Here is a 15,234-nt window from a genome sequence, read left to right on the forward strand (position 1 = left end):
TTAGACCAGGACTTCTAAAATGTTTTTCTGCTGGGGCTGGTGAGATGACTCAGCGGTTAAGAGCACTGACTGCTCTTCCAAAGGTCTCAAGTTCAAATCCCAGCAACCACATGGTGGCTCACAACCATCCGTAATGAGATCTGGCGCCCTCTTCTGGTGTGTCTGAAGACAATTACAGTGTATTTACATATAATAAATAAATAAATCTTAAAAAAAAAAAGAAAAGAAAAGAAAAAAGAAAATGTTTTCTGCTTGCCATTTCTATTTGCCCAAGAAATTTTTAAGCAGCTCTAGGTATAGAAATATACAAAACATGTAAAGAAATGAAATGTTTATCAATAAGAAGCATAAATAAAAATTTAAAAAATTTAAAAACTTGTTTGTTGTGTTACCGTGTTACCACTTGTTAAAGACGGACATTAACTTGCATAAGAGATGGGTGTGCTTATTCATATTTACATAAAAACTTGGACCTTAGCTGAATATTTGATACTGAAGGACACAGGATTCAGTACTTTTCTGAGTGGATTGATAGTGCCAACTAATAATTGTCAAAACAGAGAATGCTGGTTTGTAAAGAAATGTACAGCATAAAATGGCAGAAGTCTGTCTAGGGCTACTTTGTAAACTATTTTAAATTCTGCTCGATTTTCAAATTATTTGGATGATTTTAAGATAAATTTTTTTCAATTTTTTATTAGATATTTTCTTCATTTACATTTCAAATGCTATCCCGAAATTCCCCTATACCCTCTCCCTGCCCTGCTGCTCCACCCACCCACGTCCACTTCTTGGCCCTGGCGTTCCCCTGTACTGGGGCATATAAAGTTTGCAAAAATATGGAACGCTTCACGAATTTGCGTGTCATCCTTGCACAGGGGCCATGCTAATCTTCTCTGTATTGTTCCAATTTTAGTATATGTGCTGCTGAAGCGAGCACTTAAGATAAAATTTTAAGTCATCAATTCAAACAGTAATTTTAAAGCACAAACATTGTAACTCAGGACAATCCAAGGATGTATTAATTCAAGACATGATGTATTAATTCAAGACTGTAGGAAAATGTAAACAATCTTTGTTTCTCATACTTAAACCATCATGCTTCTGTTAGCGCAAAAAAGCAATGCCCTGCAAGTTGTGGCCTGTGGTGGTTTTGAACTTGACCTCAGGTGTTCCTGGCAGGGTTTGCTGACATTGCACAGTGTGTGTGTTGTGTGTCAGAGCCAAGGATACAGTGACGTCACACAGGGCAACAACAGTAAGAGCTGTCAGAAACACCTCAAATTCATCACGTTTGGGTCTCGAGTTACTTTTTGATTGTTGCATGTTTAAAAAAAATCACTGTGGCCAGTTTTTAAAATGACCTCTCCATAACTCCATGATGGGCCATAAACCATAATTTAAGAAGCTGGAGCTTGAAACAACGCAAACTTATTTTCCTTCCATTCTTAAAGTCTAGACCAGTTCTCATCCTTCCTAATGCTACATCCCTGGAATATGGAACCATAAAATTACATTTATTGCTACTTCATAACTATAATTTTGGTACTGTTGTGAACTGTAATGTAAATATCTGTGTTTTTCAGTGGTCTAAGGTGACTCCTATGAAAGGGCCACTTGACCACCTCCCCTCTTGCAAGGGGGTCACAACCCATAGGTTGAGAACCACTGGTTTAGAGGTTTTACGTCTACGTCATAGTGCAAGTATCCCTCTACTCTGGTGAGCATCCTCTTCTTGATTTGCCAGGCCAACCTGTCACCGGAAGTGTACCACATCCCCTTGGTGTATGCTCATAGAACTCTGTTGTCTCTTTCTTCTTAGCAGGCTTTAACAGCACCATGGATGCCTTAGCCTTATGTTCTCATCTAAACTTAATTACCTCTCAAAGGGCCTGCCACCAAATAGTATTGTGCTGGGGCTTTGAGTTTCACTGTAGGAAGTGTGTGTGTGTGTGTGTGTGTGTGTGTGTGTGTGTTTGTGAGCGCTCGGGAGCGTTAGAGGTCACAATCTGGAACACGGATTAAAACACTTTTCTATGAATATTTAAACAATCCAGTAGCTGGGCAAATGCTGACTCCAACTACTGTTTTCCTTCTCTTAATAATTTGTCTGAGTTGCTCTTATACACGGGTATTAAAATAATTAGCATTTTAAGAGGCAAGATGTTACTAGTTGCCATTAATTATCTCTAATATATTTCCACAAACACGAGTCTCCTTTAATGCTTATTTTTTATATATGTTTATCCACATTTCTCAACTGTTTTGGTGATAGCAAACAATATTCTCTCTCTCTTCTCTCTGGTTTCTCATTAAAAGAGAGAGAGAAAGAAAAGAAAACACACACCTCCCCCACACCCACCCCCTCCACACACACACACGCACACACGCACACACACACACACACACAGAGACAGAGACAGAGAGAGAGAGAGAGAGAGAGAGAGAGAGACACTAGGGCTTTGGTACTTCTGGCAACTTTGCTCTAACACAAGTTGTGCCCAGATTGTAATTCTGATAAGTATTTCAGTTCTTTCTTGAAAAAAAAAATTAAATTCACAAAACAATTGATTATCAGTTATAAATGGCAAAAACACCATCTGGTTTTTAAAATTGGTTCAATCCATGTAGTGAGGGAAAAGTGCTGGAAGTTGTTCCTGGCGATGAGTTCTAGTCCGCGGAGCAGAAAATGACGCGCTTTACTATGAGAAAGCCAGGCTAGTCATAACTTGTACTTAGCGGCTGTGGGAATTTGATGCGCTCCTCACATGTTCCATATGTTAAAATGCTTGGCGACATCTTTGGTGTGAAAGAGCTGGGGGGGAGGGGGTGGAAGGGGAGTATGGTTAGGGGATAGAGGAATAACAGCTTGCTCTGTCCAGGAGTCTCACCTCTGGTTCTCAGGAAGATCCTGGTGTGGAAGAAGAGGCTATCAGTCCTCAGCTTCCATACCTGGTAAAACTGGATGGGCTAACTTCCTCAACTTCTACATGGCAGGTGGCATTTCTGAGGAAATTTTTAAAGGCGTTTGCATTCTTCCAGTGAGGTAAGCCACACAGCATTGGCATTTCCTATAGAAATGTCCCATGTTGTTCTTTGCCAACTGGAAATTTGAGTAGGTGTTCATTTGATGTGCCAAGAGAATGAAGGGAGACGAAAACACTCCACATCTTCCAATGTCCCCATACTGCGTGCTGAGAGTGGGAGGACTCGGGCCTGGCTAGATTCTCTTGGAGCCTCAGCCTCAGGAGCAATGCTTTTCCTTAGGAGTCTGCTGCAATCCTGTTATTTTCAAAAAACGTTTCTGGGTTGCTGGCATATTTTCACCTTATGTTAAAAATACAGCTCTCCTTTGCTTATTATTCATGCATCATGATGTGAAATGTATTCCTTCACTTAACACATATTTATTGAGGCACAGTGCAGCATCGTGGTGAGTTGTGAGGGCTCTGCCTCTCTGTCTGCAATTTAGAAATTGTGATTTTTTTTTTAAAGGCTGGTGTTTAATTTTTCTAACCATGCTATATAAAAAAAATGGGGAAAATAAATAGTATCAATTTTGAAGGTAGTTTCAGAGACTAAAGAAGATTGTGCACAAGAATTTCTTGATAAGAACTCAAGGTCACAATAGTCCTTTGTTAACTATAAACTTGATATTAGCTCAAGGTCTTTATAGTAGCAGTACTATAAAGAATAGTGAATATTGTTGAGTGTCCGGCTCTGTACTGTTGTGGCTGACATACAGGATCTGACTTTGCAGTATGTCCTGTTGTCAGAATAAACAGCCTCTGAGTTTTTCATTCTGATTTTGGTAGAAATCTGCTTTGTATCAGGTCTAATCTAGGTAGTTTCACTTCTGGCTTTTGCAGACTGGGCATTATCCTGGCGGTCACATGGTGTTGGTTTTCTGCCTCATATACTGTGATTTGCCTACTGGAGCTTTCTCCACTTCTGGAGGACTGCCTGCAGTTCGTGCATTGGGGCCTGTAATTACAGAGCAGAAGATCCAGGGATGTGGAGACAGGGCAGTTTCGAAAATTAGTTTATGCATAATGGATAATATGAGGCTGCTTTAATGTGTAACTCATTTGATGGGTTGGCCGATCTTAACTTCCTTTTGATATTTATTTATTTATTTTTAATTTATTTGCAACATGAGGACAGAGGGCTTGGTACAGCTCTTTAGACTATAGTTCAGATTCAGCAATTTACATTCAGTAATCTCTTGGTCATTTAGCCACATATAATTTGTCATGGTTTGTTTTAGCTGTTGTGATATTGATATTTATTATGCAAATTGTATTTCCTACATCTTATTGTTCTGCATTCTATGAATACTTAAATTATTATAAACCTTTACACTTAATACGGCTCGTCCTTCAATTTGATGCTTGAGCAACAGAGGGTCAGAGCACACACGATCTTCTAGAGGGAAAGAAAATAAGTAATTAAAAGGCAGATAAACAAGAGAGCCGGCTGCCTGGTTGAAAAGAAATCAAAGATAATTTCGGGGAGGGAGGAACTGTGTCCAGAGATGCATGCAAGTCCCGTCAGCGGGAGAACCTCTCTGTGACACAACTAAAGTGAGGACCTGTTGGTCTCTAGATGCCTTAGAAAGGACTGGAAGCATAGGAGAGAAGGGAATTGAACCGAGCCATGCAAGAGGAACTGACTCTATCACTGCCTTGGTTCCCTACATTCCCTTCCCCACGACCCTGACCGGTAGATTTTTTTTTTTTTTTGCTTTTGTGTGCGTGTAATCTTAAATATTTCATATTACTTATATGCTATAATCTACTAAACATGGGAAGGACACTTCCAACAAGCTGGGAAGCCTGAGCATACCCACCTTGATTTACCTTTCCCCAGAATTTACAGCCAAACATCCACTTGAAAATCCCAGAACCCCGACTCCACAGCTTCAGTCTTCCAACTATCCCCTAGTCTGCCGCTAGGTTGTTGAGCGGGCTCTCCTGCTCCGCCGGACGTGCAAAGCACGCATGCACTTCTCTCAGATTGTTTTGTCAATCCGGGGACCTGCATTCGCACTCTCCACTCCCCGGTTTCCCAAAGATCTTATTTCTTCGTGCAAGGTGAGGGAAAGGAAATTTTGTAACGTAGGACTTCCATAGGCAGATGCCCACGCAATGCCCCGGCCCAGGAACCTCGCGGTCAGACTCTCGGAGCCAGTAAAGGTGTACGAAAGCGAGTGACCCGCCTCCTGAAGCCGCAACACCCTCCCCAGTCACCGAGCCAGGCGCGGGCCAGAACAGGTTCTCCTCCTTCGGGGAAGCGAGGCCGAATTTTAACGTAAACATATTTGCATAGGCCCCGCCCCTCGGCCCCGCCCCTAGGTGGCGCGGGCGCGCGGCCGAACGCTAGCGCCAGGGGGCGGGGTGGGGGAGGGGGCTAGTCCTCGGAGAGCCGGGTTGGGCTCGCGGTGCCACGATTGGTCGCTCCTGACTCCGCCTCTAGCGCATCTCATTAGCATCTCATTAGCTGTCCGCTCGGGCTCGGGAGGCAGCCACCGCCGCCAGTCTGAGGCAGGTGCCCGACATGGCGAGTGCTGTGCTGCCGAGCGGATCCCAGTGTGCGGCGGCAGCGGCTGTGGCGGCGGCGGCGGCGCCTCCAGGGCTCCGGCTCCGGCTCCTGCTGTTGCTCCTTTCGGCCGCGGCACTGATCCCCACAGGTAGGTTGTGGACACCCGCGGATTGGTCCCGAAAACCCCCCCGGGCACCCCCAGGAGCCGTAGCTATGGAAGGGGGGACGTTTCCATGACAACCTTCCCCCACTTCCTAAATCCAAAGCGGCGGGAGCGTGGCAAGGAAAGTCGGGGCTGCGATGGAAGGGGCCGAGGGGTCGGCGCCCCTTCTCTCCTGCCCGCCGGCTGCGGATGGGCGCCCTCAGGGATGGCTGCACCCACACCTCTTCTTCCTGGCGTAGCGCGGGGTGCTGAGTGGAGTGGGCTCGGGGCCGGGGGCTAGCGCGTGGGGGGAAGGGGAGCCCTCGGAGGCGCCCCGAACCTTCCGGACCCTCCGAAACTCGCTCTCGTCCCTGGAACTTGCAGATCCTCCAGTGTCCCTGGGCTAAGCTTTCGCCCCCTCCGTTCCAGCTCGCCCCCCCCCCCCCCCCCCGACCCCCCTTCCCCGAAGCTTTCTCCTTCGCGGGTCCCCAGCACATCTTCACCGTCAATTCCTCTTCCCTGATTGCCCGCGCTCTGCAGCCAGGTCCCCCGCCCGAGAGCTCTGCACGCCTCTCGTGTTTCCCTCCAGCCGAACGCTGCCCCTCGGCCCCCTCCGCTNTCCGAAACTCGCTCTCGTCCCTGGAACTTGCAGATCCTCCAGTGTCCCTGGGCTAAGCTTTCGCCCCCTCCGTTCCAGCTCGCCCCCCCCCCCCCGATCGATTCTCCTTTCCCCGAAGCTTTCTCCTTCGCGGGTCCCCAGGACATCCCCACCGTCGTGTCCTCTTCCCGGCTTGCCCGCGCTCTGCAGCCAGGTCCCCCGCCCGAGAGCTCTGCACGCCTCTCGTGTTTCCCTCCAGCCGAACGCTGCCCCTCGGCCCCCTCCGCTAGGCTGCGGGTCGGCTTGGCTGGAATCCAGGCAGGGAAAGTTCCCGGCTCGGGGGCGGCCGCTTGTCGCCGTCGCTGCAGGAGGGCTCTTGGAGCCCGCAGGTTGTCCGCGCCACCGAGGCCTCTGCCGCGAGTGGGGATCCGGGATTTCCCGGCTGCGCGTCCTTCGGGCAAGCGGCCCGCAGGTGGTGGCGGGGGCGTTCGCGGCCTCTGCGGCCCGGCGTGCGCCCTGCGGGCCTCGGGGCGCTCCCCGCGTGGCCGGCCGTCTTGAGAATCTGCCCGGGTGGCGGCGGCTCGGCGAGCGCCGCGCCTTCCCTGAAGACGCCGAGCGCTTGGCAGGAGCCCCGCGTGTGGCTGCCCCGGTGCCGGGCGCGTTGGCGCGGTCGCGAAAGAAGAGGGCAGTGTTTGCATTTGCTAACAAAAGGGAGCCGGAGCTCTTCCCCACCGGAGAGGCCGGCCGCGCTGCGACCGCCTTCCCGCCACCTCGCCGCTCTTGCCCGCCGCACGGTGTCCCCGTGTTGCTGTACCGCCTGCCGCTGCCTCCTGGCGACCGGCGGGACCGAGCTGCACCGGGTGGTGGCGAGTGGGCTTCTGCGCGAGGGGATGCGCTAGGGCTCTGTGCCTGCAAAACCCCTCGCAGCTCCGAGCTGCAGGACCTGGGAGCAACAAGTGGTGGAGGATGCTGCGAGCTCATCCCCCCACCTGCGGAGCCCCCAGCCCGGGAGGATGGAGCGCAGGGCCAGCCAGCCTGCGGTTCCGGGGGCGCCTTTCTGCTTGGGTTGTGTCTTTTGTTTACACGCTAGAGGACACATAGTTATGTAAACACCGCAGGAGACGTGCTGTTGGAGGGTGGGGGGTGCTTGGGAATGCTAGCTTCGGATTTTAGGGGATGCCAGGTTGGTTGATTTGACCCCCCCACCCCCATTATAAAATAGGCTTGCGGAGGAACTCGGCTTGAAGAACCAATTGAGGTTCTAAGGGTGGGATCCTGGCAGCACCTTCCATTCCAGCTTGAGAATTTTGTCTTCCATGCTACGTTCTGTCTCCGGATGTTTATATGTGTTTCTTCTGTGAATTCTTAATTTATGAGTTACAAGATAATTAGGTTTAACCGAAGCCGGTGTGGTTACAACTTAATTTCTGGTGATGCCACTGACTGGAAGGGTTCGATAGAGTGTTCCCGAAAGAGATCCCTCGTGCTGCATTGTAAAAAGCGCCACTGTCAGTTAAACGTGAGCGTGAGTAAAGGCTGGGTAACTGGCGCATTACAGAGGCAACAATAGACTTGTATTGGCTGCAGAACCAAGGGTGGGGGAGGGAAGCGCTGGCCCGGGATATTGCTTTTCGACTAAAAATGGGAGCCATGCAATGCCACTAAACCAGCAGAGTAGGATTAGATTCTGCCTCCCTTGTCAAGCCTGCTCATTGAAGGCTCTGGGTAGTAACAACACTACTATATTTGTACTATCTCTCGATGAGAAGTTGCCTTCCCGGCGAGGGATGTGTGCTGACTTAGGAACGGTCTGGAACTCAACCGTGCATGTCAAAGCTACAGGAAAATTCTGTTGCCAGTTACCATGGAAGCAGCTTCTTGCTCTTGTGTACATCCCTGTTTGTTCGCCGCTTATCAGATTGTGTTCAAATTAGAAAGTAATTGGGCTTGATTTGTAGCGAGGGAATGAGATGACTTTCTTTAATGTCGTGAGTGTGGTGTGTGTGTATGTATGTTTATATGTGTGTGTATATTTATGTATGCACGCATGCATGTATGTATGTATACAGTTTGAGAGAGAGTCTTAGCAAAGCCCTAGATTCCATACCGCAGGGATCAATTTCAGGTGGACTCCTTAGGACTTCTTTCCCTCAGATGTTAAGTTAAAGCTTTCTCAGGGCCCTCTGCTTCCCATTCCTTGCCCTTAAAGAAACCTGTTGGTGCTACCTTCTAACTTCATTACGTTTGTTTCATTCGAATCCTTGCTGAGAGAGCCAAGTCCCGCTATTGTGTATTGGGTTCCTGGTTCTGTTTGCCTTTGTAACTGAATTCTTTTCTCCCTGTTCTCCATCCCTCACCCCCATCTCAGAGAAAATCTACTCCCATCTCTCCTGTGGTGTTTGGATGAAACAGACCTGTATGAAATGCATCCAAAATAGGATTGCTTGTACATTGTTAATCACTCCTGTCAGGTTTAAAGTGCAGGCATGCTGCTGTTTGGGATCCTGAAGGGACCTGTGGTAGACCAACCCGCTCTTACTCTTTTTAGGATTAGAAAAGATGGCTGATGGGTGGGGGATTTGTGAAGGTGGCTGTTAGTCCTGGCTTGCTGTAGCTGACTGGGGCTTGCATACCGGGGACAGGGACTTTGCAAAAGTGACGCCCTGCTATTGTTGCCATTCCTGCATAAAATTGAATAGTCACAGTAGGGACTTGCACTTGCCTGTGATAGCTTCGATAAAATATCCCTCATTAATGCCACTTTATATTTACAGTGTGTCACTGGAGACGCACAAGGCTTCATTTAGTGACTTGTGTGACGAGACAAGCTTGCATTATTTGCCCCGGACATTTTGGAGGAACAAGAGACCCATTGAGCAATCTTTTGAAATGAACAAATACGAAAAAGGGGGGAATAAAAGAGCAGGCAGTTCTCTGGAACAAAGAGCTTTATTCATATGGATGTTGTACATGCTTTATCCAGTTTTCCCCAGTGGCTTTCCTGGTGAAGGGGTATCGGGCAGGGAAGATGATAACTTGCAGGGCATTCGGGCTTCCTCTCTTACTTCCTGACTTCCTATTCTTACCGGGAGTTGGTCCCTTACTCACTACCTGCTTCTCTGTCTCTCCACTCCCTCCAAAGCCCCAACTGCTCTCTCTCAGGTTTCAAAGGAGATTTTTGAAATCTTTGTCGCCATTGTTGGCTCTCATCTGAAGACACTGCTAGGTAGCTACCTGTTGAGACTGATCAACATTGGACAGTGCACTGGGTGAAGGGAGAGAGATCTCATTTTTCTAGGATATGTGTCAAGATAATGAATGTCAGAATAATAAGTAAAGATATCTTGCAATTATGTCAGCCTAACTGTTTATTTTTAAGGGTGTTTTAAAAATGAAAATCCAGATTTAAAAAATAAATCATCATTAATGGTGCTCTAGGATTTTACTTTTAAACTTTATCCCATACCTGGTACATTTCAGCTTTATACATAAGAGATTAATATTATTATTGCAATTCTTCAGCCTCTATTATTGCTAAGTGATTTTTTTTCTTTAAAATTTATAGTACTACTATGACAATCAGTGCTATGAGACTTATTTGGCCTGTTTTTTGTGACATTTTAAAGCTAGCCATATAGAGTTTGTATTGTATTTAAAATTTTTTGAGTGTGTATGTGTGTGTGTGTGCGGGCGCACACGCGAGCGTTAACATTTAACAAAAGGGTCATTTTTATGTGAGGGTATTTCTTAGAAGGGGCTAAACTAATTGATACTGTAGTTTGAATAGAAATTGGCCACATAGGAAGAAAATTTAGAAGAAAGAAATCCAAAGGATTAAAATGCTGCATATCTTCTTTGGAAGACTGCTACTGACCATTATGCTGGGCATTTTTAACACAAAATCCAGCACAGAAAGGAGAAATCACACAGCGACATCTGTTGCAGAACTGAAAATTTGCCGCTTCGAGATGGAAGCAATTAGCCCCATGTAAGCACCTCCTAGTATCAGAATGTGTGTGCGTACTGACACAAATATGAACCTGTGTACATTTACATTTGAACATACATGTTATACAGAAGTTTACGTATTTAAAATAATGCACTAGAAAATATAACATTAGAGTGCCAACATGCTTTAAAAAATGATATTTTCATGAATATAGAACTTTTGACGAAAGATAACCACAATCTTTTTAGGCAATTCCATTGTCTTCAGGTGAAGCTACTGAAGCCCAGCTGAACGGAGGCTGAGTTAGCTGTAGATCTTGGATGGAGACAGGTCCCTTGATGTCCAGCCAGTGGACCTTCTGTTCTTCCTCCTGGCAGGGATGCCCAGAGATACGGATCATGGGAGGATACTTGGCTCAAACTATTTTGTATTCGGAAGGCAGCGAGATTAATTGTTTGCTCTAGGTAATAAGCCCATGGATCAGAAGGAGGGACCTCTGGGAAGAAAGGACCAGCTCTTGGTACCTTTGCCTTTGGTGTTGACAAATGATTCTGCAACCTCTGGACTTTATCTGGCAGCCACTGCGCGGATGTCATCCAAAGGGCCTTCATATAGGAGACTGCAGGTCTGTGTTGCTGTAGTCAGTCACAGAGGCGAAAGCTAAGCTTCAGGAAGCTCATGTTTTGGTTTTTAAGATCTCATTTGTCTTTTCTTAAGTCTAGAACAAGAGCCTTCTTCGGTTTTCCTTGCAGGTTCTCCTTTGTTGTTTGCAGAGAAAAAACTAAAGGGAAAATCTTCTTTTTCTTAAAAGGAAACATTTTTTTTTCCAGGATGGCTTTTACATTGGCCTTATTTTCTTTCCTTTTCCCCCACTGATTGTGGGGAATTTCAAGTATTCACAAAAGCAGAAAGAACGTCCTATTAACTCTACGTGCAGACCATCCAGTGTCAACAGTTACCCACTCTGCCTTCATCATCTGCCCCTCTGTGCTTCCTATTTCTCCTGGATTATTTTAAATAAATCTTGGGCATCCTGTAATTTTTCCACAGTTACTTCAGAATGAATTTCCTCACTTATAATTACAGTATCATTATCTGAATTATACAGATTCTCAACTGGATATACAGAATCTTGCCTGCTCCTCTTGCCTTTCTGAGGAACGGAATGAAGGGTTGTCTCAGTGGGTAATGACCAAGCAGGAACTAGAGAAGCAAAGTGGATGCCTGCTTGTGCTGAGGAGACCTTTCCTGCGGTTTAGCTTATTTTGAGCAAGGTTTTGTTTGGATCGGATAAGATGAGTTTATTGTTGTGTAGATATGGTTGTATAAATATGCAGTAATTGTGGCTAATCTTCACTGTGGTCTGCACCCTTGGTGAAATAGTCCATTTCCAGTCGTTCCCATAATGATTACCCTTTACCCACAGACTTTTGTAGGGAAAGTTTATTTTAGTTTAATGGCTATGAGATACCCCATATAGATGTGTGTGTGTGTGTGTGTGTGTGTGTGTGTGTGTGTATGTGTGTGTGTGTGTATGTGTGTGCACGCGCGCATGCCCTCCAGTCCTCCATGGTATAAATGATATTGCATTTTGTGCATATATTCCTTAACAGAAAAAATGTCTTTTTTCCATTTCTAACTGGCTAAGTGTTGATTTCAGTCTGTAACTGAAGTGATGAAAGTCCCTTCTGTGGCATGAGACACCCATGCTGTTCACTGTGAGTACTCTGGGATTATTCTTGTGGGTTGGGGCTGACGGGGAGTAGGGGAGAGGGAGAGAATAGGTTCTAACTTTACCCTCAATGTTTGCTCCCATTCATTTAAAAATGATACTTAATATTTCAGCTGGAAATGCTTGATAGCCATATAGTTCATTTCTGAATTTTTTTTTTTCTCCATGAAAATAAGCTGGTTTGGTTTTCCAACGTTTGTGACATGTGAGGTTGCCCATTCTTCCTCCTTCCCTCCCCACACCCCTTTCTTATTGATTCATTTTCATAAAAAAAGATATACTTTATGTATATGAATTTTTGCTTACATGTGTGCTACGTGCAGCAAGCCTGTGCTTGGTGCCTACCGAAGTCCGAAGCGGGCATCACTGGACCTTAGAACTGGTGTTAGTGATGGCTGGGCGTTGCTGTGTGGATGCTGGGATCTGAACCCAGGCCGTGCACAAGAGCAACAAGTGCTCTTAACCTCTGAGCCAGCTCTTCAGCTCCTTCCTTTTGATTTTAACAAAGCTCCATCTTGAAGGTTTCATTTCATGCAGATACAAATCTGAAGCTTTTTCTTCTTGTTCCCAGCTGAACAAGAAATGATGAACAACGAACGAGATGATATTCAGGGGTCTGTGTGTCCCCGGCCAGGGGAAACCTGGCTCCTGATTTGACCATTCGTCAAGAAATACATGAAGGAGTTTTTCTCTCCAGGGCTTGGGGATGTCACCAAAATGGTATATATATATACCCTTTGTCTGTCTGGAAGCCATCAATGAAGGAAGGAACCCACTGGAATGTTTGTAATCATAAGTGATACCTCCTTGTTGGAATTTTCAGACGCCGCAGTTTCTTTTTCAGAGCTTTAAATTGCAGGCTCTAGGCAGCAGCTGTTGCTGGGGTTGATGCACACGTTTTCTTTCTCTCTTTGAAGGTCTTGCAGTGCTCGCCCTCCAAAGCCTTGGGTCAGTTGTCCATGGACTAAGGGATAGACAAAAGGGAGATGTAGGTATTCGTGTGGCCAAAATGATGCGCAGCCTTGAAGGTTATGCATAAGGGAAACTCGGTGTTACAGGTTGATAAGAGCAGATGCCAAAAGAGCCTGTGTATGACTCCCGGGGACCGTGAACAAAGGGGTTACCTCAAGGAAGAGCTATGGTTGGGGATTTTTTTTTTAAAAAAAAAATCTCTTTGTAGCTGCTGCACTGGAGTCTAGTTCTTTAACCCAACATTTTGCTGTGGGTATTTCCGAGTGTTAAGTAAGCTTGCAGTGAAAGTGCTATGATACATACTTAAACACTCCTTGGGGTTTGAGGTTCCAGTGAGCACTGTGGGCTTCTGTCAATGCGGAGAGTAAGTGCCTTGATCTTGGCAGAGTTCTTTGGGAAGGTAGACTGTTTAATGCCCTCTCAGCTCTCTAGCGTGAGACAGTACCACCAAGTTAGAATTAAGTTATGCCATCCCTGGAGAGGAGGAGATGAATCTTCCGGAAAACAAAGGGCTCACCTGCCCTATCTCTCCCATTGTCCGTGCCATGTTCTTACATGGCTGGGATGGCTTTTCCGAAATGGACCTTTCTTTGTTGTGTGCTGGTTACAGCTTCCCTGGAAGTCTTCTTCGTTACTGGGCACAGCACCACTATCACCCTAGCCCCTGTTCATTGTTATTATTGTTTGAGACGGTGCTGGCTAAGAGCTGGCTGTGTAGACAGAGATGGTTTTTACCGGCTGAGCACAAGGTTACGGGTGTCCGTCAGCCGTACCTTGCTTATGTGGCTCTGGAGACTGAGCTGTACTCAGCACCAAACCTAGGGCTTCAGGCATTTCAGGCAGGTACCTTCCTAACCAAGCTCATTTCCCAACATTGAAATTAACTACACCACAATGTACTTTTCCTCCGTGACGCTTTAGAAACTTAGTGCCCACCCAGCATGTGCTGTGTTTTCCCAGTCGAAGGTGCCTAGCCACTCCCCTCCCTCTCAGAGCTAGCTTGAGTCTGTCCGCTGCCGTTGGAATTCCTCTCAGGACAGCATCATGGAGCTTCCCTTTCAGAAGCCTAATCTTAAATTCTTGTTTTCTTGCTTCAAATTCAGTCTCTGAGCTGCTTGTCTTTCCGAGGTTCCTTCCTCAGTTGCTCTCTCGTTTCCTCTCTAATTGCCTTCATTTCTTATTACTTTTCAGCCCAACCCTGATGGGACTGGAAGACTGATGATTCTGCAGTGAACCCGAGGAAGAGAGTGGTTCTGCCCATCAGCTTCAGCTGGTCGCCATGGCATAAAAGGACCCTGCTTTTCCTTTAACTGCCTGTCTTGGCTCCTAGGTGAAGGCTGGCTGTCTCTCCTCAGCTCCTTTCAGAGTAGATAGTAGATACCTTTCCCTTTTGACTTTCATTTTACCCAGCCTGCACTTCTCTAAAGAAGGCTTCCCCGAGGGCCTTTCTTTTTCTGTTTTACAGGTGTGTGTGGGGCCGCCTTTCTTTATGCCAATTAGAGATTGTGACATAAGTTGTCAGTATCGCAGTCATAAATTCTCATGGAATGTTTGAGCGTCAGAACATTGAGAACACACTGTGGCCTTTTGGTGGAACCTGTTTGAATGTTGTGCTTTTATTCTAGCCTAAAGACAAACGGTGTAAGTGACTTAAATTACAATCTGTCAAAGTAACACTTTGAGCCCCCAAGTGAAGTTTTCAAAGGAGGACCGTCTCTCAAGGGTGAGAAAGCAAAATCAAAGGACTGTTGTGTAGATCTACTGGCTTGGTATGAGATCAGCCGCTGTGAAGGTGATCCTGGAAATGCCACCTTGCAGATGGCATCTTGATGCTTACATCTGGTGCACGTAGCTACCAGGAAAAACCCACCTGAGAGGCGGCAGAAGAGTGCTCCCTGGCCTCTGTCAGTTAGTGTTCAAACTTAGTCAGTTTGGGAGTAGGGCTGCTGAACTAAACACAGTCGTGCCAGCTTTTTTTTTTTTTTTTTTTTTTTTTGGTAGATAATAATAGAGGACAAGTTATCATTGGCTCAATAAACAAAACCATGGAGTTCTTGTTTCTCGGTCTCACTGTTAACTTGCTGTCTGAGGGATCCTTTCGGAGGATCTGGTATTGCCATCTGCCGCCCTCTGTGCCTTTGGTCTTCCTTGTCTGGTACAGTTCTTGCTGGTACAGAAAGGCTAGCACTGCGGTGATACAGTGGTGCGACCTTTCATTGTCTTCCAGCGCTTGAGGAGTCTTGAGGGTCAGACAGTGTTTGTGTATTTGGCTCTTTGCCGCCTCTGCCTGTGTTAAGTCA

At 46.4% G+C, this 15,234-nt stretch overlaps 1 protein-coding gene and 1 non-coding gene across 7 annotated transcripts in view; one reads left to right on the forward strand and one right to left on the reverse strand.

Moving 5' to 3' along the window:
- Positions 1-833: 833 nt before the first annotated feature.
- Positions 834-940, reverse strand: LOC115032099. The gene has a single exon (XR_003837726.1). It is a non-coding gene; the product is annotated as a U6 spliceosomal RNA (small nuclear RNA).
- A 4,413-nt stretch (positions 941-5,353) lies between these two features.
- The window catches only part of Cadm1 (cell adhesion molecule 1), a 322,424-nt gene continuing 312,543 nt past the window's right edge, over positions 5,354-15,234 (forward strand). Inside the window, exon 1 of one of the 6 annotated variants that reach the window (XM_021171380.2) lies at positions 5,354-5,689. In XM_021171380.2, coding sequence (XP_021027039.1) covers positions 5,557-5,689 — 133 coding nt within the window. In that variant the 5' untranslated portion in view covers positions 5,354-5,556. The remainder of the gene's footprint in view (positions 5,690-15,234) is intronic. The other 5 variants (XM_021171384.1, XM_029481674.1, XM_029481673.1 and 2 more) reach the window with 5 other exon arrangements.

Source organism: Mus caroli, chromosome 9, assembly GCF_900094665.2.
Source record: "Mus caroli chromosome 9, CAROLI_EIJ_v1.1, whole genome shotgun sequence".
Classification (NCBI taxonomy): Eukaryota; Metazoa; Chordata; class Mammalia; order Rodentia; family Muridae; genus Mus; species Mus caroli.